This window comes from Podarcis pityusensis, assembly GCF_964106645.2.
Source record: "Podarcis pityusensis genome assembly, chromosome: 5".
Taxonomy (NCBI): domain Eukaryota; kingdom Metazoa; phylum Chordata; class Lepidosauria; order Squamata; family Lacertidae; genus Podarcis; species Podarcis pityusensis.
The window spans coordinates 36,212,169-36,234,071 of NC_138032.1; the positions used below are offsets into that span (position 1 = coordinate 36,212,169).

The following is a 21,903-nucleotide window of genomic DNA, read 5'->3' on the forward strand; positions in this document are numbered from 1 at the left end:
GAAACTGAGCAAGTTTGTGGATCCGTGACGTCACAGGCATCAGCCAGTCAGCACCCAGTGCACACCCAATTTCTCTGGGAAATTCAAAAGAACTGTTTCCCCCAGAACTCAACCCTAGAGAAAACCATACCACAGCATGTGAGTAATCCCCACAACTTAAGCAATATTTTGTTTGTATGCAGCCAGTGTTACAGGTAGCCAACCTCATAAAGAATAAAGGCCTTAAAGTCTTAATATGAATAAAACCTAAGAGCAGCCCTTCAGAATCAGCGCTGTACACACAAATTATCAAGCTGCAGGATGTAATAATCAGCTGTGTAAAAGTTCGCCATAGAATATATCTGGGGAGTCTACAATTTGGTGATTAAACTAATGGTTTGAATTTTGACCTCACAGCAAGTAAGTACCACAAATTACCTTGATTTCCAATACTTCAGGGGCCAGTTTTCACCCTCTGGCATCCAGGGCCGCAGTAGCGATGTTTGCCCTGGATCTCCCACACCTGTACAAGCCACCTTTCAACTGTGTGTGGAAGGCTATTGTTATTGTTCATTATTATGGTATGTATTTTTGTGTTTTCATATTGTAAACCACCCTGTGATCTTTGGGTGAAGGGTAGTATAGAAACTGAAGTAATAATTTCCTGGAGCGGCACTACATTGGGCACTGAGACAAAGGCCAACTCCCAGGCTACTGTGGTGGCCAAATATGCCTGAGGCAGCACATCTTTGTAAATGGTGATACATGACAGGCCACTTTACCTCAGACCGAAAGCTGGCTCAGCATGTTGAGTATAAAGGTAAAGTGTATCTGCTGCACATACCTCTGAGAGAGGTAGGCTAGGAGTATTTTTGTCTGTGGGGATCAGACTTCCACCTCCATCACTGCTCAGGAGAGTTCTCATCTCCAACAGCCATGCAGTGCAAAAAAAGGCTTTTGGAATGTATACAGCACAAGCATGTCCTATTGCCAGCCATTTCTGAAGGTTGGAACCCTTTTCCCTTTTCTTTAGGGCTATCATACTTCTTCCTTCCAGAAAAGACACAAATTTGCTAATAATCCAGCTTCCTGCTTTGTTGCCTTTGTTATCAAGCCCTGCTAAGTATCCTGCCCTGGCACAACACACCAACACACACTAAAATCCAGGTTTTTTCTTTATAAGGAATGGTCCAAAACCTGAGATATCACAACCATCACAACCCGAATAAATAGCTCTGTGCTGTGCATGCAAAGACTCAATTTTCAGAATCATTTCAAAAACCTGAGCCCTACTTCCCTTGCTAGGGCATATACATGGTTATATAGAAGTTTAGCATCTTACCCACCATTTTTACATTAATTCCTCTCTGAACAGTACATAGAACCAAGGAATCACCTGCATGGAGGCGACTATAAATAAGATTGGGTGGGAGGAACTAAGAGTGTGAAATGAGGCTTGTTAGTGCTTTAATCAACCCTCACTTAATATTCCAATCAATAACAGTTCATTGCGAAGGTTACCGATACTGGGAGGCACAGTTAACTCAAATAGCCTAGTTGCTTTGGTCAGTATTATCTAATGAGCTACAAACATTTTGTTACTTTCTACACATTGCTATACAGAGCAATCCTATACATGTCTATTCAGAAGTGGCCTCACTGAATTCAATGTGGGCAATTGGGTGTAGGACTACAGTCATAGCCATCTGGCAGTTAGCCAGTGGCCTGGATGAAACAACAACAATTCCTTCTAGGTGAATAAGATGGTTTGTCAAATAACCACTAAAGAGCACTTGGTGATACTTGAACATGCAAGCATGCAGGCTGGTAATAAAAGAGATCACAGGCTACACATCTTTACTGTATAAATAAATGCAGCTTTGCAAATGCTAAAGGTCTAGGGCAGGCATCCCCAAACTCGGCCCTCCAGCTGTTTTGGGACTACAATTCCCATCATCCCTGAACACTGGTCTTGTTAGCTAGGGGTGATGGGAGTTGTAGTCCCAAAACAGCTGGAGGGTTGAATTTGGGGATGCCGAGTCTAAGGCAATCTTCCCGAACTTGATACTCTCCAGGTGACTGGGCTATAATTCCCATTATCCCTGACAATTGTCCACGCTGGCCAGGACTGATAGAGGGCACCAGCTTGGGGAAAGCTGGTTGAAAACAAAACACAAACATGCTTGCAAAAAATCAACTCTGCAGGCTCATTCAGATCAGGGGAGCAGGGAATCCACCTCGCTTTGTGTGACTTACACAAAAGGATGCTCAAAGTGAGCATTTCTAAGGGTATGTGCACAAGCTTTGCACCACATCTATAGGGAAAGTGTGGAGTCTTTGTTCCTAGGTAGTGAGGCATTTCACGCTATCTACTGGAGCAGGGGATAATGCCATACATCAGTAAAGAAGAACTTGTGGCCCTCCAGATATTACTGGACTACAACACTCATCACTGGCCATGCTGGCAGGGGCTGATGGGAACTGGAGTCCAACAACACGGGTCACCAGTTCTCCACCCCATCATACATTAACCTGCCTCAGAGACCTGACCAGGAGAGACCCATCTCTTTGTGCCTGATTCTTGCATCAGTCAAGAAAGCCTCAGGATGTCCTGCCAATATGTGGGTCAGCAAGCACTTCCCCTTCTAGATGGCTGGCAGTGGGGGTGGTTCACAGAGAACTGTGCAATTCAAATTGCATTTTGAATGCATTGCGTAAAAACCACGTTGCAGAGAAGAGAAGCCAAATGACCTTGGCACCAAACAGGCAGCTGCATTTCAGACAATTGTGCTGGTTTTATATTATTGATCAAAAAAGAACTTTCAGCTGATCAATTTTTTCCATCTGTGATTATTTCCCTGCCTCCCACTCCCAGTTTCACAGCACCATTACCTGTCCTCAGGGCAAAAAAAGGCTAGAGCAATTGGCTTTGGCTTTCTCCTCCCTTATCTGTCTTCTCTGACTGTTGCATCTGCCTGTTGCATTGTGCTTTGAGCTTCATGTCTGCTGCATGTTTATGGGCTTCCAAAGATTAAGCTTGAGATGGAGGCCCCTGAATATATCTGATACTCTATCTGTTACCTTGCTATGAAGACCTTCAATGCCATCCATAGGCATATGCTCCTGAGTGAAAGGAGGAACCACATAGATGGGAAGGATCAAGGGACTAACTATTTGGTTCCTCTAGAACAGGGACGAGGGAAACACCAGGATTCCAACCCCTATCAGCCCAGCAGAGCCAATGGTCAGGATTGAAGAGAACTAAACTCCAGCAGCATCTGGGAGGACCACAGATTAGCCATCCCTGACCTAGAAAAATAGTCCATTTTTAAAAGATAGTCTTTCCACCTTTATTGTTTTTTAAAAAAAGAACTTTTGAACTAGCCGTTCTTCAGCACATTACCTTCAAGAGGACATGGCAAGCAACTCAATGGGGTGGTTTTTACTGAGCTTGCTTCTGTGCTTTTTATCAGCAGCAGGAATCTAGCAGGCAAAGCTTATACTGACATAGAGATCAAGCTGCAGAGAAGGTTTCTTCACCTTCATACCAGCTGCTATTAATGGCACAAGGAGCAAGCCCAGAAAAAGGTATGGCAGCCTTACAAGGAATGTATTTGAAAGAAAGCCATCCTGCAATTGTCTGACAAGCTTAAAAGATTGCTTGAAGGAAAAGGTATACTGTACTGTCCCATTCATATCTTCTTTGAAAGATGGGAGAGACAAGAGAAAATCAAACTAGGAATGGCTTAGTGATTTTTTTTCTTCTTCCATGAAGATAAACCAAGATGTTAAAATATGCATCTAATTAAATAAATCAGCATAAGTCAGCCTCTGCAAGTTTGGGGTCCTCCAAATTTTGTGACTACAGCTCCCATCAGCCTCAGCCAGCAAAGTGCTGGGAAATAAAATCCAAAACATTTGGAAGGACATAATATTGGCAGAAGGCCAGTACATGTATACAAGGAGTGATCCTTCTCAATTCTCAAGAGATGCCAGGGACATTAGCTTGATTTGGAAGAGTAGGAAGTAGTGTGGCCATTTCTGCACTACAAATATAAGCCAGTTTCAAGTCTACTTAAGTGCCTTGTGTCATATCATAGATTTGGGGGCTGCAAGGAGATTACAGCATGGTTTCAATGAGTTTAGATAGGTATTTATTCCAGGGGAAAATGTTAGAACAGCATATTCATTAGAGATATGCATTAATGGAAAGAGCTCCTGATGTGGACACCTAACAAAGACACACAAATAGGAAGCAATGGTTTAAAAGCATTTGATCAAGAAGATGAACATTAGTGTACTAAATTTCAAAAGGGAAAGGTTCAATGGGATGGAACTAAGAATGAATTGGCCTACCACACCACTTGCCTGATTAAGCCTCTGATCATTGTGTTTACAGAGTGCCCTTCCTTTCTTGTAGCAGACATTGCTTAGTTTCTTGAAAGAGTGGCAAGCTGTGGAACTCAAACTTCCTTGAAACCATGCCCTCTCAGGTAGAAAGTTAGCAGGTGCTGAAGAGGGTTCAGAACCAGTCTCCCCCCCCCCCCCGGATGAAGATTGCAAAACTGATAAAAATTTAAATGGGGGAGGCGAAGAACTAAGCATTTTGAGTGCAGCTGCCTCAGATAGCAATTCAGGGAGGTCAAAGAACCAAAGGTCAACACGAAAATGCCAAAGACATCTGAAGGGAGCTAAAGCTAGAAGTCTCTCAGCCAAGATGGCGAACTGGGAATGCTTGGTTTTAGAGGATGGAATCAACATAGCGAGCATAACGGAAACATAGTGAAATGAAGAGAACCAGTGGGACATGGTTATCTCCAGCTATAGATGGTGTAGCTCTGTATGCCAAAAGGGGCAGATTCCTACACAGAGTCATTGTGGGTGGTGATACAGGAGCCCAAAAGTAATTTAGTACTGGTATGTGCTTTCATCCCCCTGATCAAAATGCTCAGGGAGTTATTGAAATGGTATCAAGGAAGTATCCAAAAGAGGGAATGTTGTAGTTATGGTTGACTTCAACTACCCTCACATAGATAGTTTACATATATGTTCCAGTCATGAGAAAGAGATAAAATTTCTAGAAACCCTAAATGATTGAACAATAGGTCACAGAACCAACCAGAGGGGTGATGACCCTGGACCAAATCTTGAGTGGCACCCAGGGCCTGATGTGAGATAATAAGAGTTATTGAGCCAGTTGGGAGCAGTGACCATAGTGCTATGAAACTAAACATACATGCCAAGTAAATCCAACATGGTCACATTTGACTTCAGAATATGAAACATCCCCCAATGAGGGGACAGGTAAGGAAGCTGAAAGGCAAAGTCAAGAGGGCCAAATTACTTGGGAGTTGTTTAACACAGTATTGGAAGCTCAGTTAGAGTGTATGCTACAGATCAGGAAATATACCATGTGTTAGGAACTGCGGGGCAGATAGTAGTGATTAGAGGGGAAGTCTAGGCCTAAGACAAAATAGAAACTGACAAGTCGCCAGGTCCAGATGGCACCTGAGAGTTCTCAAAGAGCTCAAAACTTCTAACACACAAAAAAGGAGGTGTCCTTCAATCAGTCTTCATACCCCCAAACTGGAAAGTACCCAATGTAACACCACTTTTCAAAAAGAGATCCGGGAGCCTCCTGGAAATTACAGGCCTATTAACTTAATGTCCGTCCCAGGTAAAATGGAGAAAGTATAGAAGAACAAGCCTTGCTGAAGTACAGCAAGCATGGCTTCTGCAAGCGTAGGTCCTATCACAAGATAGAACTCTTAAAGTTCTTTGAGAGTGTTAACCAGCATATTGATAGAGGTGATCTAGTTGACATAGGTTACTTGGACTTTCTAAACGCTTTTGACAAGATACCTCTCCAAAAACTTCTGAGTGAGACTTCTATGAGGAAACGGTTGCAATGTTTGGGACTTTTTGGTTTAGAGGAAAGGTAAGTAAAAGGAGATGTGATAGAAGTTCTCTCTGTGCGCTGTAGGGTCAAAGTGGATAGAAAAATGTTTTTCTCCATCTCTCATAATACTAGAACCCTTGAACATCCAATGAAACTGAATGCTGGAAAATTCAAGACAGAGAAGAGAAAGCATTTCTTCACTCAGAGCATTGCTAAACTATGGAACTCACACCCACATGAGGCACTGATGGCTACCAATCTGTATGGCTTTAGAAAAGGATTAGACAAATTAATGGAAGAGGAGGCTATCAACAGCTACTCACCACAATGGTTGTACCTCCACTGTGTGAGGCAGTATGCCTCTGAAAACCAGTTGCTAGGTATACTAGTTGCTACCACAGGTGAGTGAGTGCTATTGTGCCCGTGCACTGCTTGGGGCTTCCCGCAGCCATCTGGGTGACTGGTCTAGTTCAGCAAGCTCTTCATATATTCTTAAAGTTTGCTCCCCAAACACAGGGTCATGTATGTGGCTACCCAGCAGCAGCAGAGGAGTTGGGGAGGCACATCAGGTTCATAGGCAATATGTCATTTGCCAGGAGGGCAAATAGTAGGAGGGGCCTTCTGATGCTCTTCCCAGAAGCACCTGACACTAGTCTACCCTATGGGAAGTGAGATGCCTGAACAGGTGGATCTTTGATGTGATGAAGAGCAGGGCTGTATATGTTCAGAGGCACGCCAAGATTTCACACATCCCAGAGGTGAAATTCAGATTCTGAATTGGGCAAGGGGAGAGAGGAGGAGTAGAATGTTCATTGTGAACTGCTATATACTTTTTTTATTGTAAGCTATAATATTGTAAGAGACTTAAAGTCGAGTCCATGAAATGCCTAGGAAAGTAAAGCAAAACAGATCCTGGAGGTTGAGGTTTCAGCCCTGGGGCAGCTGCCCCTCTGTTCCCCCTTGGGGTTGCAAATTGGACCAGGCAGATGGATCACACATGCAGAAGGGGTTCTGGCCACTCTCCTCCCATCTGAGCTAGCTGGGGACCTCTGGGCCGATGAAGGGATGAGGGCCAGAAATGGAAAGCTGGGAGAGAGCATCTCCAGGTGGTGCTGGCTATTGGCTCTGCCTTCAGAGTCTGGGCAGGTATCTATCTAGCCACTGGGTTTTAATAGGAAGAAAGGGGGGAGGGGAAGACTCAGAGTCTTGGCCAGCAGCAGGGTGTGTCTTCTCTCCCGGGCCTCCTTTTATTTGCGCAAATCCTTCCCGGGGGCGGGGGGGGGGACAGAAAAAAATCGCCTCGTTAGGAATTTGCCTGCTTGCAGGGTGGGCAGGGAGAGAGAAGAGAGAACACATCTTCAGATAGCCCTGGGCTGGCTACTTCCCCATCATCTATTTTCCAAAGGTGGTGGTTCCCCCCCCTCCGTCGAAAAAAGGGCACATTATCGTCTCCTTGTATCTCTAGCAAGGGCGGGGGAAGAGACCCGGTTCTCCAAAAAGGAATCCACACCATGCGATCTAAAGCTGCTCCGCGCTTATCATTCCAGCGCCACTTTGATCTTCCCGTTTTCTCCTCCTATACCGCAGGCAGCAATTCCTGGGCTAGAAGGCTCTCCTCGCCCACCCCACCTCTCCGTGGGCATCCTCTCCCTCCGCACCACCCAAGAGCGGCGTTCTCACCCACCCGGCCCCACAGATCAGACGGCGAAGCCAGGAAAGGGTGGGGGGAGGCGGGCGGGCGGGCGCCCAGCCGGCAGAAGTTGCCGCAATGCAAGAGGCAGCGCGGGCACCTCGAGTCCATTGCGGAGCGCGGGGCGTCGCTCCGGAGGCTCCGCCGCCGCTTCCCCCTCGCGGCCAAGGGCTTCGCGAGAAGCACCTGCCGCAGCACCCGCCGCCGCCGCCGCCCACACCCTTTGGCCAGGAAGGGCGCCGCGCCCGACGGCTCCCACTCACCGCTTTGCTCCCCGAGGAAGACCAGCTTGAATTTCCTCAGCGGGTTGCCGAAGTCTCCTCCCGCGGACATGGTGCCTAGCTCCGGGGAGAGGGCAGGGCGGAGGCGGGGGGCAAGCGGGCGCGGCTGCAGGCGGCTCCGTCGGCTCGGGGAGATCGGTCGCCTTGGCCCGTCTGGCAGGCTGCGATCGGGGCGCTCTGCAGAGGGGGAGCCGCCCGAGCGGGGCGCAGCCTGCGTCGGTGGCCGGGCAAGGGCGCGCGTCCACGGCGGAGAAGCAGCGCTGCTGCTGCCAATGCTGCTACTGGAGATGCCGGAGCCGGCTCTGCCCCTGTCGGCTCTCGCCCTGCCTCGCCTCTCCCGTCCGCGGCGGCGCCTGCGCTCTGCCCCTTTCCCGGCTACTCTGATGTCATGCTGGAGCAGCCAGCAAGCCAATGCGGTGCTGCAGGAGAGAGAGAGGGAGCGAGCGAGCGGCGCGGGTGGGGACGTACCAAGACGAGCTTGCTGGAGGGGCGGGCCCGTCTGGAGGGGGCGGGCCCACGCCGGTGTGGAGGCGGCGGGGGGGGGGGACCTGCCGCACCTCGCCCGTCGGGGCCCAGCACACGACTACGTCCCCGCCGCTGCCTCACGCCCAGCAGGTGTTTCTCCTCCCCACGCACTCCCCACCGGCACCTGCTGGGGCTGAGCAGGTGGGAAGGAAGCCACAAGTGTGTCTCTGCGAGGGGGGGTGCAAGCAATTGGGCTGAGACGGATGATGAGATCATCCCCTTGCAATCCACGTCCATTAATCCGGAATTGCAACCTCCCGCTAGGTTTGCTGCGCTTTGATTCCTACAAATCCTTCGCAGGGATTCCCGCCACTCTTAAGGGGGCTTTAGACGGCTGCCTTTCTTGAAAGGAAGGGCCTTCGCTCAGGGGCGACCGAGCACCTGCTTTGCATGCAGATGATCCCTGCTTCAGTCCCTGGCGTCTGTAGGCAGAGGTTGGGAATCCTGGAGAGCTGCTTCTGCCAGTCAGAGCCACGCAAGGGTGCCCAACAGGGGGTCCTCCAGATGTTGCCCAAAATCCTATCAGCCAATGGTGAGGAATGATGGGACCAGTAGTTTGGCAAGGTCTGGAGGGCAGCTGGTGCAGATCAGGTATCTTCAAACTTTTCAGACCCAGCACCCACTTTCAACCCAAACATGCATTTCTTAATCTTTTACTGTATATTAGCATGGTATATTAGCTCCTGCCAACCTAGCAGTTCGAAAGCACGTCAAAGTGCAAGTAGATAAATAGGTACCACTCTGGCGGGAAGGTAAATGGCGTTTCCAAGCACTGCTCTGGTTCACCAGAAGCGGCTTAATCATGCTGGCCACAGGACGCTGTACGCCGGCTCCCTTGGCCAGTAAAGCGAGATGAGTGCCGCAACCCCAGAAGAAGAAGAGAAGAAGAGTTTGGATTTGATATCCCGCTTTATCACTACCCGAAGGAGTCTCAAAGCGGCTAACATTCTTCTTTCCCTTCCTCCCCCACAACAAACACTCTGTGAGGTGAGTGGGGCTGAGAGACTTCAGAGAAGTTTGACTAGCCCAAGGTCACCCTGCATATGGAGGAGCAGAGACGTGAACCCTGTTCCCCAGATTACAAGTCTACTGCTCTTAACCACTACACCACACTGGTTCTCCGTGACTGGACCTTATGGTCAGGGGTCCATTTACCTTTTCCTTTAGCATGGTAGGAGTGCTCCTGTTGTGACCCACCAGGGACCAGACCCACTACCCTATAGTCGCCTTTCACTGGGCGTCCTTTACCTTACCTGTACCCGACCCACCAGTTGAAGACCAAAAGATAATACTGATCTAGATAGACCAATGGTCTGGTTATTTATAAGGCCACTAAGTAATGTTTCTAACCATCTTCTGTGTTGACAGGGCAGGGTGAACAAAGAACTACATACTGCATTTTACCCCTTTGGTGTCTTCATTTCTGGGATGCCATCAGGGCCCCAGATCTACATCCTCATGGAAGGGGCAGAGAGGTAGTGGGAGGACCTTGAGTGAAAGACAGGAAAGTGGAGATCTCTCAGGGGGAGAGGCTGGAACCACCCTGAGACCTCCAGGTATAGGGCGGTATATATATTCAATAAATAATAAATATTAAAAATAAAAAGAGGAAAGGAAAGCTGAGAGCTGGGAGGGAAGGAACTGTCATTTTTGGTGGGGGTGGAATTATGAGCTAATTCTGTGCAGAGTTTAGACACTTGTGCACTATTTCTGCCCTTTAGATATCCTGCTGATGATTTTCCTCTCCCTCATTTTCCTCAAGGCTGTTTTTGTTAGATAGGTAGTGCATTTTATAGCTGTACCCAATGTAAGTCTATTATGAGACTCTGCATTTTGCAGGGGCTGTGGAGTTCATTGCCTGAATGAAATGGTGTATAATTTGTCATTGCTGCTTAGCATGGCTTCATTATGTATTGCATATGATTATGAACTGTATTTATATAATTTTGGTATTGTATTGTATTTACTTAATATATTTCTATTCTGCATTTCTCCCAAGTTGGGATTCGAGGTGGCTTGCAATCCTTAAAAACATCAATTATAAAATACAGAATAAGAAAATCCCAAACAGGTTAAAAATAATAATCATGGCTGGGCAAGGACTTCTTGTGAACTGATTTGGCAATGCAATGAGACATCCTGGCTGGTGGGAACAGTAGCAGAATGACCAGGTACCCCAAAATCACAGAAAGAGAAAGGGCTAGCTAACAAACATCTGTCCATCTTCTCTTATAATTCCCTACTCTATATTTCCCCGTCCTGTAACTGCCAGAATTATTCTTTTCTTCCCACGCAATACTAGCAACCCCCAATCACAGAATCCGACAATAAGCAAATCCACACTCACTCACCCACTAGTCCTATAAGGGTTCATTCTAGGATAGAAGCCTCTTGAACCTTGGTTGCCTTCCCCTAATTTAAGCATAAGAAGATATATTAGAAATCACCTATACCCTTCCTAAAGGAATGCCTCCCTCTCACCGAGGAGTGTCCATCAGTCAAACACAACCCAATAAAAGCAAAATAAATAAACGGTAAAGGGGTGTCACCATTGTCATAACCCCAGAAGAGCACCCCAAAAGGTGTCACCCAATAAGCCACAGGTGTTTCCTATCCCCCCTTCTTAGGATTCTGCCAGGACTTAGCAAAGCAAAGGCTGTAAGGTTTCCAGGAAAAGGGTAGGATGGGGAACTCAAAACCTCTTCCCATCTCCTGCACACTTTACAGCAACCAGTAAGTGTCTTCATGGCATATCTCATCCTTACAAAGAATCCTGGTTGCATGCACCATTTTCAATTGAATAATGATATCGTTGTTTGTTCTATATCTCGTGGTGAAACTTGGGCAACAGATTAATATAAAACATTATTCTGGACCATGCACAGTTCATCCATTTGGTTTTAGGCTCACTGTCAGGCCAGACTGGGGAACCTGCAGCCTTCCAGATGCTGTTTTTGGACTTTGATTCTTGTCAGCCCTGCCCATTGGCCACATTGCCCAGGACTGACCGAGCCTGGAGTGCAACAGTGTTTGGCCACACAGTTTCCCCACTTGAAGAGAAAGCTAAATGGGCTTGTCTATGCTGCTTGAAGATCCCTAAGGGCTCTGGCATCATAGGGAAAGCACAAATATATGTTTTCTTTCTTTCTTTCTTTGTTTCCTGCAGGCTCCAGGAAGAAATATACTTTGAAAACAATAACACAATGATAGATTGTAAAGGAAAATGCATATTTTAGGTAAGGTTACCAGATGTCCCCGTTTCCCAGGGAAGTCCCCGGATTTACAAATCAGTCCCCTGACAAAATCCATCTATTTAGTAGGTTGAAAAGTGTCCCCGGATTCATTGAAAAAAAATCTGGTAACCTTAATTTTAGGTAACCTTATCCTCAGCCAGCAAAAGACTCTTTCCAGCATTTTGTCATATGCTTTGATCAGTATGATTGAAAGTGACTTGAGTGATGAACTAAGGAGAAATGTTCAGTGGCTTAAGTCTGCACGATTAGGTCCTCCTCCTTACCCCCAAATATTCAGACCACAATCTCTTTTCATGAGTGCCAGATCATCTTCTGAAATAGATCCAGGAGCTTCCTCAAGTTTTGTGCTCTTTGTGAATTATATATGTATTTACTAGTAAGATGCCTAGCAAATGGTGAAAATGTGTCTGGAAGCATGGTCATAAAAGTGGGGAGGGAGTGCCGCTCCCAGTTTTCTTTTGTTTCCAGCATAGAGATAGGATAAAGATTAGAGTGATTAGGAGCTGGAGCTTCTGGTATTGAGCTGACATTTGGCATGACACTTCATGTGTACACATACATTGGTCTCCTTCCATGTCTTCAAGGAATTGTTGGATTGGCACTGAAAATTTAGAGTGGCACCCATGTTTAATACAGGACCATAAGTTTCCATCAGACTTGTACAGGGACCAGAACTGGTTTCCAGCGGGCTTTGCTCCACGTAGCTTTCCTCCACAAATAAAATTGGCCTCCTTTCCAAAGGAGTGGAAGGTTTTTAATGTGCTCTCAGTCCTGACTGGGAGCCTACTTCTGGTTTCATAACAGAAGTTAGTCCCAGACCATATCACCTTTGGGGGAGATTATTGGCTGAAAACTGATGTAGGCTTCACATACAGATAAGAAGCATGGTGATGGATCAGAAGTGTGGCTGCTTCTCCTTCAAAGCAAAAGTGTAAATAACACTGCATGCAGTTGGGCCCTAACAGGCATATCATTTCTTTGCTCCCATCAGAGCTCTCTTTAAAAAAAACCAAGCTGTAAGCATGCTGTTTGTAAAGCATGAATAGTTTGATCCTTAATCTAAAGTATGTTCTGGGCTAACTGGTGAAAAAGCTTTATTAAAGTTAGAATCATTGCACATACTGAAGAACAAGCTTTGCTGAACAGTGAAGAGGGCTCAGCATTGCTTCACCAAAGGGAAAATTGCCCCTGACTCACCAATCAGAATCGTTTGAGAGTGTGAAGAAACATAGTTGGCAGGGATTTGATACCAGGGGCTCCTTTTGAGGTTTTAACAAAGCCGCTAACCAAAGTGTGAAAAGTGAAGGCAACGGGGGTGGGGAGAAAGGTGATGCAAAGGAAGTAGAGATTTATATTGCAGCTGGTGCTATTTTTTCATAAATGATCTGAGGCTGGGCACTAGGGTGAGCAGTGAAGCTGCTAAATTGTGTTCCACCACAAGTTATTCTGGATAGAGTAAACCCAAGTGGTCCATGAAGATCTCTAAAAGCACTGGAACCTATGCCCTTCCAAAGGTTACTGGACTCTCAATTCCAGCCAGCCAATGGTAGTCCAGCAACATCTGGAGAGCCACAGGTTCCCTGTCCCTGCCTAAAACTATCCTGCCAAACACAAGGGCAAATGAGGTTCATATATAAGCAAAATGATGCTCATTGTGGTAAAACACTCCCAGCATATATTGGCAATATTTTGGGTTGTGTATAACTCAGTGAAAATGTCACATGTTGCAATGGTGACGAAGTCCATTTCTGTGTGAGGGATTATTAGGAAAGTGATTGAAAATAGGGTGGCCAGTATTGCAATGGGGACCTTGTGGTTCCACAGAGAAAACACTTCACACAGTGCATAGTGAACTTGTGGAATACACTGCCACAAGATATGATGCTGGTCCCTGGATTAGATGGCTTTAGAGGGGGACATATATATTTACACAAACATACAATTGATGCGAAAAGAGGCTTCTGAGCAGTTTACAGAATATAAAAACCAGTTACACAACATTATTAAAATACTTAATTGAAAATGTGCCACAATTAAAATGTGCAATAAAATGGTACCATATAAACATCCACAATTAAAATACGTGGTTAAAAACAATTCCGTTAAATCACAGCAAATAAAACAAGAGACTCGGTTCAAGAGATCAAGCGAATGCTTGCATGTGCTGAGCACCCTCCAGCCAAGGAAGGGTCTGATAGCAATTCTTTATTATCAAATGCGCTTACTTACAGCAGCTCCTAAGGTATCACAGACGCATATGCTTCTAGCATCCAGGTCTAGGCAGCTGTTCCCAGGTCTGTGCCCTGTGAAGCAGTTGCAGCAACAGTGGGACCATGCTCCCCACCCCAGCTTATGAACCCTCATCTGATGGGGTTTGCGCATGTAACCTGAGGCTTCTATACAGAAGTCATCGCTGTTCTTCCATCTTCAAGCGCCACCTGGTTCTAGGAGACAGGGCAATGGATGGTGGGGATTCACACCTCACCTGAACAGCCTCTTCTTCTGCGTCTGACACATTCTGCACCTCCACCTCTGGCTGCTCTGACCTGTCCTCTTTTCCTCTTTCTGGCTCCTGCTTCATGAGCAGCACCAAACCCCATACATTGCTGGTCTCCTCCCCTGGGTCAGTCCCCAGCCCCTTGTTTCTGCCACACATTCACCACAAGGACAGCAGATCCTGGATTTACCGTATTTTTCGCTCCACAAGATGCACCTGACCATAAGACGCACCTAGTTTTTATAGGAGGAAAGGGGAAAAGCCCCTTTTTGGAGGATCAGCTCAAAGTTGTTGAGCTTTGCAAAGGGAAAAATCCTGTTTTTATGGGGTTCAACTCAGAATTCTGCAGCTTCTTTAGGAAAGGAAAGGGAGCCGTTTCTACAGTTTCCAGTCAGATAATTAATCATCCAGTCACATGTCGCTGGGAAAACAAACAGCCTCCATCTGCAGAACATTCAACAATGGAGGCCTGGGCAAGGGGGCGGGGCCAGAAAGGGAGCCAGCGATCAACCACACATTCGCTCCATAAGACGCACAGACATTTCCCCTTACTTTTTAGGAGGAAAAAAGTGTGTCTTATGGAGAGAAATATACGGTAGATCTTTATTTCCCCCTTGTTCCTGGTGTTATTTTGCCACTCCTTCTTCCTTGGCAGGAAGTGGGGGCGCCATTTTGTGGTGCCGAAATGTATTGGGCCAGCCAATGCATCACTTTTTATACCCCCTGATCAGTTGGTTCTAATGTTTGTCGAAGAAGCACTCAGGAATGACCCTGCGAAGGAAGCAATGGCATCGAGCTCTTGGAGAGTGCATTTTCATCAGTAAAAAGGGAGAGTGCTTTAATTCACTTTATTAGTGCTCATAGCAGTCCCTGTCAAGGACAGAGGGCAGTATTATTATTCAGATGAGAATGTGAGGTTGCAGTATCGTGACTTTGCTTTTCGAAAGCCATCTACTATAGCAAAGCTGGGAGCTGGATGTTAATTCAGACCAGAACCTTCCTTCCAACCCTGAATGACCGACTTCTCATTTTAAAGGCTGATCTTTCCAGCCTCCCACTTTGAAATATGATTTTCCGATTTTGGCTTTGTTCTTCACTGAAGTTTCTTAGATAGGAATAAATCTGGGAGGGGGCTGGAGGAGGTCACGGTTTACTGAAAGAGAATATGCTTTGCATATAGATATTCCCAGGTTTAATTCCTGGCATCTCCATTTAAAAAGGGCCAGGTGTCAGGTGATGGGAATGAGACAGGCTGAAGACCCCAGATAACTGCTGCATTGCCAGTACTGGGCTAGATAGTGTGATCTGTGCTAAGGAAGCCTCCAGTATTCCTTACTATCTCAACCAAGCTGCCCATGAGCAAAGCTTGTAAAATCACAAAGCAGCATTTTATTGGGAAGCCAGTTCCTCTACAAACTAAATTACAGTATACTTTGCAGAACCCAGACTGCTAGATTCTGAGCTCCACACAAGACCTAAGTGCCTCTAATTTATTTATTTCATAAAATGCATACACTGCTTGATTGCTGTTGTTGTTTTTAAAAAACCTCTCAAAGCAGGTTCCACTTGCAGTTTTAAAACTCACTAAAACCAGCACTCCAAAAGGACTATATCACCATAATTTAAAGTTAAAACAGCTTGTGAAGTCCTAAACAGTGCTTTTTTTCCTAGAAAAATAGGTGCCGGTTCTCATCATGAAATTGTTACAGTAAGTGCCACACTTTTTAACAACAAAAAATGAGGGGGGTGGTACTGCTTACTCTTGAGTTCCCCCTGGAAAAAAGCACTAAATAATTTTTAGCTCACCAAATTGCCATGTCCCAAGTAACCAGGCCTGCCTCAAAGTAAAAGTACTTTTAAAAACCTCAAGTAGTTACCAAATAAGATCTAGGCCCATCTGATTGATGAATGAGCTAGTGTCTGCTTGCTAGATTTGTAATATTTAGCAGTACATGTTTAGCAAGCATATTTTTCAAGCAATTTCAGGTCTTGCCTGATCTGCCTGAAAACCCTGCATCTAAGAGATGCAGCAGCCCAGATTTGGCAAAAATTGAACTCCAGTCTTCAGCATCAGCCACTCTCATATACCACCACCATCGTGTTCTGTTGTTATTGATCCTATATGCTGTGGCATCCAGTCAGGCAAATGGAGTGCGGAAAATGCCTACCTGCTTTCCAGGAGAGCCCCATCCCTTAGTTGTAGCTATTGCAAAATAGGCCATTGTTTGGGGAGCTGATGAGAACACTGGTGTGGTCAGCTAAGGCTATTATCTTACCCAAAAAATCTTGTCTGACTAGCTCAGCAGCCTCTTCTTCTAGATTCTAACCCTCACTTGATACGGGATCACATTCCTGGAAGGGATCTAAGTGTATCATCCAGACTGACCCTCCTAAGCACATAATTTTTTTTTGAATAGCTGTGGCTTTTCCTTTTCACTATAGCAATGATGGAAGAAGTTACAGTTGAGGGGCTTTTCCTTTCTATGTGAAGCCTCAAGGTAGCAGGCTCTCCTCTCCTCTCCACACCTAGACCTTGTATTTTCAGGGCATACCTGGGCTAGAAACTTGTATAGGCTATGTACAGTGCAACTGCCATGACTTCCCCCAAATAAAGGATGGGGAACCTGTGGGCTTCTTGGTCAGGAGTAGCCAACACAGTGGTCTTTAGGTGTTATTGGACTCCATCTCCCATCAGCCCCCAGCCAGCAGGGCCCATGGTCAATGTCATAGACTGGCTGGATGCAGAGGAGTGTTGGGAGGCACCAGCTGAGGAACCCCCAGGGGAAGAAGACTCAGAGCCAGGGGATTGGTGGTGGGACAATGATGAGTGGTCAGAGGGAGAAGACTGGGAGGAAGAGGCATCAGAAACTGGAGAGGTTACAGGGTGTAGTGAGCAGTGAGTGACCGTGACAAAGAGCAGTCCCAGAATCAGAGGCAGAAGTGGAGGCTCTTCTTCACTAGTCAGGCTGGTGAAGAAGCAGGGGTGTCTCCCCTTCCTGCTGCGACCAGTTCCCCGCTCCCCTGGTCTCCCAAAACCAGAAGAGATATGAAGAGGTAGGCGCAGAGACAGGCATGGCAATGGCGTCTCAGATTGCTTGGGAAGGATCTGGGGGAAGAGAGCTATGGGAAGGTGTGAATTTCAGTCCCCACAACTGCCTCATAGGAGCAAGATCTACCGGGACGAGTTGCTGTGTCCACTGGGCCCAGCCTCCTGAGTCAACCTGGTTTCCTTGAATAAAGAGTTAATTTCACTGGTGCCGTGTGATTGACTGCTGACCTCCTCACACCCGCTGCTGACAGTCAAGGATGATGGGAGCTGTAGTCTAGCATCATCTGGAGAGCCACAGGCTCCTCAGTCCTCCCTTAAGTTACAGACTACATAATTTGGATTCATCACGAATCCTCCCAATAACAGGTTTGTGAAATTTGTTTTCCTAAAAGGCTTAGAAACCCAACCAGCCAGCCAGCCAGCCAAATGCACCTGGAAACAAATCGCAGTTGGAAATGAGCTACTGGCTGATGCTCAGTTTCCTCTGCAATTTTATTTCTATTGCTCTGCAGCAAAAAACCCCCCCAAAACAACCCAAGCCATAATAATAGCGGGTGCTCATGGGGGAAAGAAACAGCTGGCAAAAATCATAAGGAGACGAGTAAATGCAAAGGAGGTTAAGTGAGTTGCTATGATTGACTGGTTATAAATATATGCCTAAAAAGCTCTTGTGACTCTGAGTAAGCGAAACTTTGCCTTTGGGATGTGAAAAAGGGCAGTGGCATCTGCTGGAGCTTGAAAGGAGAGGCCAATCAGTCATGGCCGTGCATATAGGGCTGGAAGTTGCTCAAAGGTCGTTCAGTTCCAGGCTCTCACATTCTAAGGATACAGAAAAGATTATCTTAGATGTTAACTGTGGTGTGAATTTCTATAGGCAGCCTGAAAATGGGTGGGATGGGTGGCTCTTGAACCCAGACCTCCAGCAGCCAGTCTTTGGCACCTTGTCTTCTAGGCCCTCATCAAATCAGACAGAGGAGGCTCTGAGGATGAAGCATGCCACCGACTGCATAGCCTAAACACTGTCACAAGAGCACAAGAAGAGCCCTACGGGATCAGGCCAAACCCCCAACTTGTCCAGTATCCTGTTCTCATGTGGAAAACAGATCCTATATGAGAAATCACAAGCAGGACCTGAATGCAACAGGATTTCCTCCACTTGTCATTTCCCAGCAACTGGTATTCAGAGGCTGATTGCCTCCAGCAGTGGGACGTAGCCATATCATGGCTAGTGCTCTTGACAGCATTGTCTTCTAGGAAATGGTTTATTCTTTCAAAGTTGTCCCAAGCTGGTGACCATTCACTACACCTTGTGGGAGCGAATTCCATAGATGAACTAGGTGCTTGTGTGAAGAAGTACTTCCTGTTGTCTGTCCTCATTCTTTCAACCTCCGGTTTCATTGGATGTTCCCAGATTCTAGAGTTATGAGAAAGGGAAAAGAAACCTCTCTCTGTCCACACCAACTGTCCCCTACACACACTGTCTGGTCAATAGGAACATGCCAGCTTATAAAACTTTCTCATACAAGGGCACAAACAGGACAAAATGTTAAGTGTATGAATGAGGAGTCTGAGCAACATTGGGACTGCAGGAGGTGGGCAGGGAGAGTTTAACTCTCTCCTCGCCACCTCAGTCATGGTACCAATGGAGGCTTCCCTCATGCTGCAAATAGCAGCTTGGGGGGGGGGGTGTTTCATCAGAACCCCAGCCAGGGTTGATGGGCCCTGAGCAATATGTCCACCACCCCTGACCTACCCACCAATGACATGAAAATGGTGGCAGCCTGTCCCTAGCTTTGCTTGAAATGCGCCCTTAAGAAACAACAGGATAGATATTAATTGTGCTTAATGTTGTGTGTACACTGCTGCTCAAGCCAAGGGTGAGAGTGCATTGGATGCAGAGGAGGAGGACGAGGAGAAAGAGAACAGACAGATGGGTCGTTTTGCCAAAATGACTCTCAAACTACCCAGTAAAAGTATCCCCAGTAAACTACCAAGTAAAACTATTTTGTGATGATTGTTAGAGAAATTGCAGAGAAGTGGCCCACTAAGAAGATATCTGCCCGGGCCATTAAGATGTTCTCCAGCAGTCACCTGTTGATTCCGTTCACCCTGTCCCTTTCACTCTCCAATCAATATTTGGATTGGATTTGAAGGAGGGGTTGAAGTCATGACTTGGAGCAATGTCATAGTCAGAGTGGGCAGTATTAGTCTAGAATGGACCAATGGGCTGACTCTGTACAAGGCAACTTCACATGCTCCCAACACCAATCCACAGCAATATATGCAAACTAGCCACCAGAGGGAGACAACTGCACTCTGCCGAACTGAATTACACAACTTCAGGCAAGTTCTTCTCAAAGGTCCATTTATTGCCCTGGGCGTCAGTCAAACCTTCATCAAAACAGAACCCAGGGTGGTATCAAGGCAGGGATACGTGATCTTGTTAAACTGAGTAGACTGAACTGCAGGCTTGTGGGAGAGAACAACAGGATGGTGGAAGCACAACTGTCCCTCCTTTGAGGAAAACACGGTTTTCATACTAATTTGCCAGAGGAATTCAATGTGGAGAGAAGACACTGCTCTCTTTTTTCCACCCTTTTGTTCTCAGGCATTGTAGCTGAGCTCATGTAAGAGCCATGCTGGCAGGGGCTGATGGGAATTGTAGTCTAAAACATCTGGAGGGGGGCAGATTGGCAAAGGCTGCTCTAAACCAAGGTTCCCAGCCCACAAACATCTGTCTTTTCACCCAAACATTTTCTGTTTTACAAAAGGCATTAACAGTGCAGTATTACACAAGTTTACTCAGAAGTGTGTTCAGTGGGGCTGACTCCCATGTAAGCAGGGCCGGCCTGAGACCTTTTGGTGCCTGAGGAAAGGTATGTCACTGATACCTCCTCCCTCAGATCTGGGCCTGTGTCCTGGCAGGGAGGGAGGAGACCAGCGGCAACACAGCTCCCCGCCTTCCACTGCAATGCCTTGCATCTTCCAATGCCTCTTGAACATTATCTCACAGGGTAGACCTGTGAGCTAAAAAGGTTATAGTGCCACCCAGTGGTACTTTGGTTTATAATGGCTAAATTTCAATATACCTAATCTACCATAAATCAGAGATGTTAAAGATGTTGGTTTGTTTGAGCCTTAAAAATGTAAACAAATTCTCCCCCCTTCCCCCTTTTCGGAGGGCAAAGTAATGAAACACAAGGTATTTTCATTTAAAAAATAAAGACACTAAGGTACTTTCATCATCAGATATGATGCAATTTCCTGTATTTGAAACAAGCCAATCTGTTTTAGAGAGGATTCGCTGAATGGAAATTTTGATAAGCTCCATTCCATGTATCCCAAGATCAGACGTGGCATCGCTATGGCAACAGAAAGGCCTGGAGGCAAGGAGAACGCTAGGAGTCTACTCCTTCAAAGACATACACAAATAAATAGAGATCAATAAAAAGCGTGAAGAAATCAGGGGAAGTTGATTTTATTTAAAAAGTCAATATATATATCACAACAACTAACTTTATACATTGAGTGGAATTTACGTCCACTCTACCTGTGTAACGGAGGAGAGGGGAGAAGAGAGAAGGCACGAAAGTGAGCTGGCCCAGGCAGAGTTATAATCCCCGCCCCTCCTCCTTGTTCCATACCTTGGGCAATCCTGGCATAACGTAACATGCTTGCTGGAGTCGGTCCATACAGGGAGCCGCCGGCAAACAGAAATGGTTGCTCCTCACCAACTTCAAATGCTATTTACACGCTTCTCTTAACTTCATCAGTTTTTGTGTGCCATTCCCATCCAAAGGACCTGCTTGCTTTTCCTCCAACCCATCTGACCTATCTCCTCAGAAGAATCCTCCACATGTTGAGCCTGTCACGGGGGCTGCAGAGTGCGTACTCTCAATCCCAAAGATGGCTTCCCTCGCTGTAATTTGCTGGCTGCCCCTTTTTCTTTCCGAGGCCTGGGGAGATTTTCAAGGCAGCTGCCTCTTGAAAAGGTTAGCCGGCTGCACTGGCTCTTTTTAACACTGATTAGGTGCTTGGTCACTGAGAGTCCTGTTTGTTCTTCATTTGACAACGTGTCCCTTTAAGCTGAGCTACCCACGGCAGATGCTGATAATGCAGAGTTCTAAAAGTCCAGCTGCTAATATGAAATGGTTCCCTTACAGTTTTATTTTTACTTTAAAAAAACAAAAGGCACAAAGGCCGGGTATTGTTAGTAAATACAGGCATGGAACTAAATGGCCATTGAGATGGATCTGGTTGCGGCGCTATACTAGGCCAGCAGCTTTGTCTTGTACGTTGTATTCCTTGTTCTTCGTCACCCTCCAGCCGATTACGGTTAAGAGAAGGATGCCAATGATTTTGTAACCCACTTGGAGGCCTAGGTATCTGTGCCAAAGAGAAAAGAGAAGCAGGAGGCGGACACAGTGAAACTTGAATGGAACAGACCTTGAGATGAAAGCAACCTTCTGTTTTAGAAAGGCAACCAGAAACAGACCGAGTCCTCAGGGACGCAAGTGGAATGGTAATAGGGACTAAGTAGACTAAGTAGACTTAGTAGAATAAGTACCCAGACTGCTAAGTTGCATTCTAGAAAACTTCAGATAAATTCACACATGCATGCAGTTGCATGAAAAGGCAGTTTCTGGCACTGGGTGTGTTCTCCTTTATGGAGGGCAGTAGCGAGGTGGGCAGTTGCACACCTTTGCCCTTTAAACACCAACAGCAGAGA

The 21,903-nt window shown here is 46.3% G+C and overlaps 2 protein-coding genes and 1 long non-coding RNA gene across 4 annotated transcripts in view; 1 reads left to right on the forward strand and 2 right to left on the reverse strand.

The window, feature by feature from the left end:
- Positions 1 to 8,216, reverse strand: part of RAB6B (RAB6B, member RAS oncogene family) — a 62,130-nt gene extending 53,914 nt beyond the window's left edge. Inside the window, exon 1 of the mRNA XM_081007351.1 lies at positions 7,832 to 8,216. Within this exon, the coding sequence (XP_080863477.1) occupies positions 7,832 to 7,901 (70 nt within the window). The 5' untranslated portion in view covers positions 7,902 to 8,216. The remainder of the gene's footprint in view (positions 1 to 7,831) is intronic.
- On the forward strand, positions 50 to 20,636 carry LOC308478083. The gene is made up of 4 exons (XR_013986861.1): positions 50 to 138; positions 6,011 to 6,279; positions 11,541 to 11,610; positions 20,469 to 20,636. It is a non-coding gene; the product is annotated as an uncharacterized lncRNA (long non-coding RNA).
- The window catches only part of SLCO2A1 (solute carrier organic anion transporter family member 2A1), a 63,029-nt gene continuing 61,762 nt past the window's right edge, over positions 20,637 to 21,903 (reverse strand). For both annotated transcript variants that reach the window (XM_081007299.1, XM_081007300.1), the window contains exon 14: positions 20,637 to 21,560. In XM_081007299.1, coding sequence (XP_080863425.1) covers positions 21,440 to 21,560 — 121 coding nt within the window. In that variant the 3' untranslated portion in view covers positions 20,637 to 21,439. The remainder of the gene's footprint in view (positions 21,561 to 21,903) is intronic.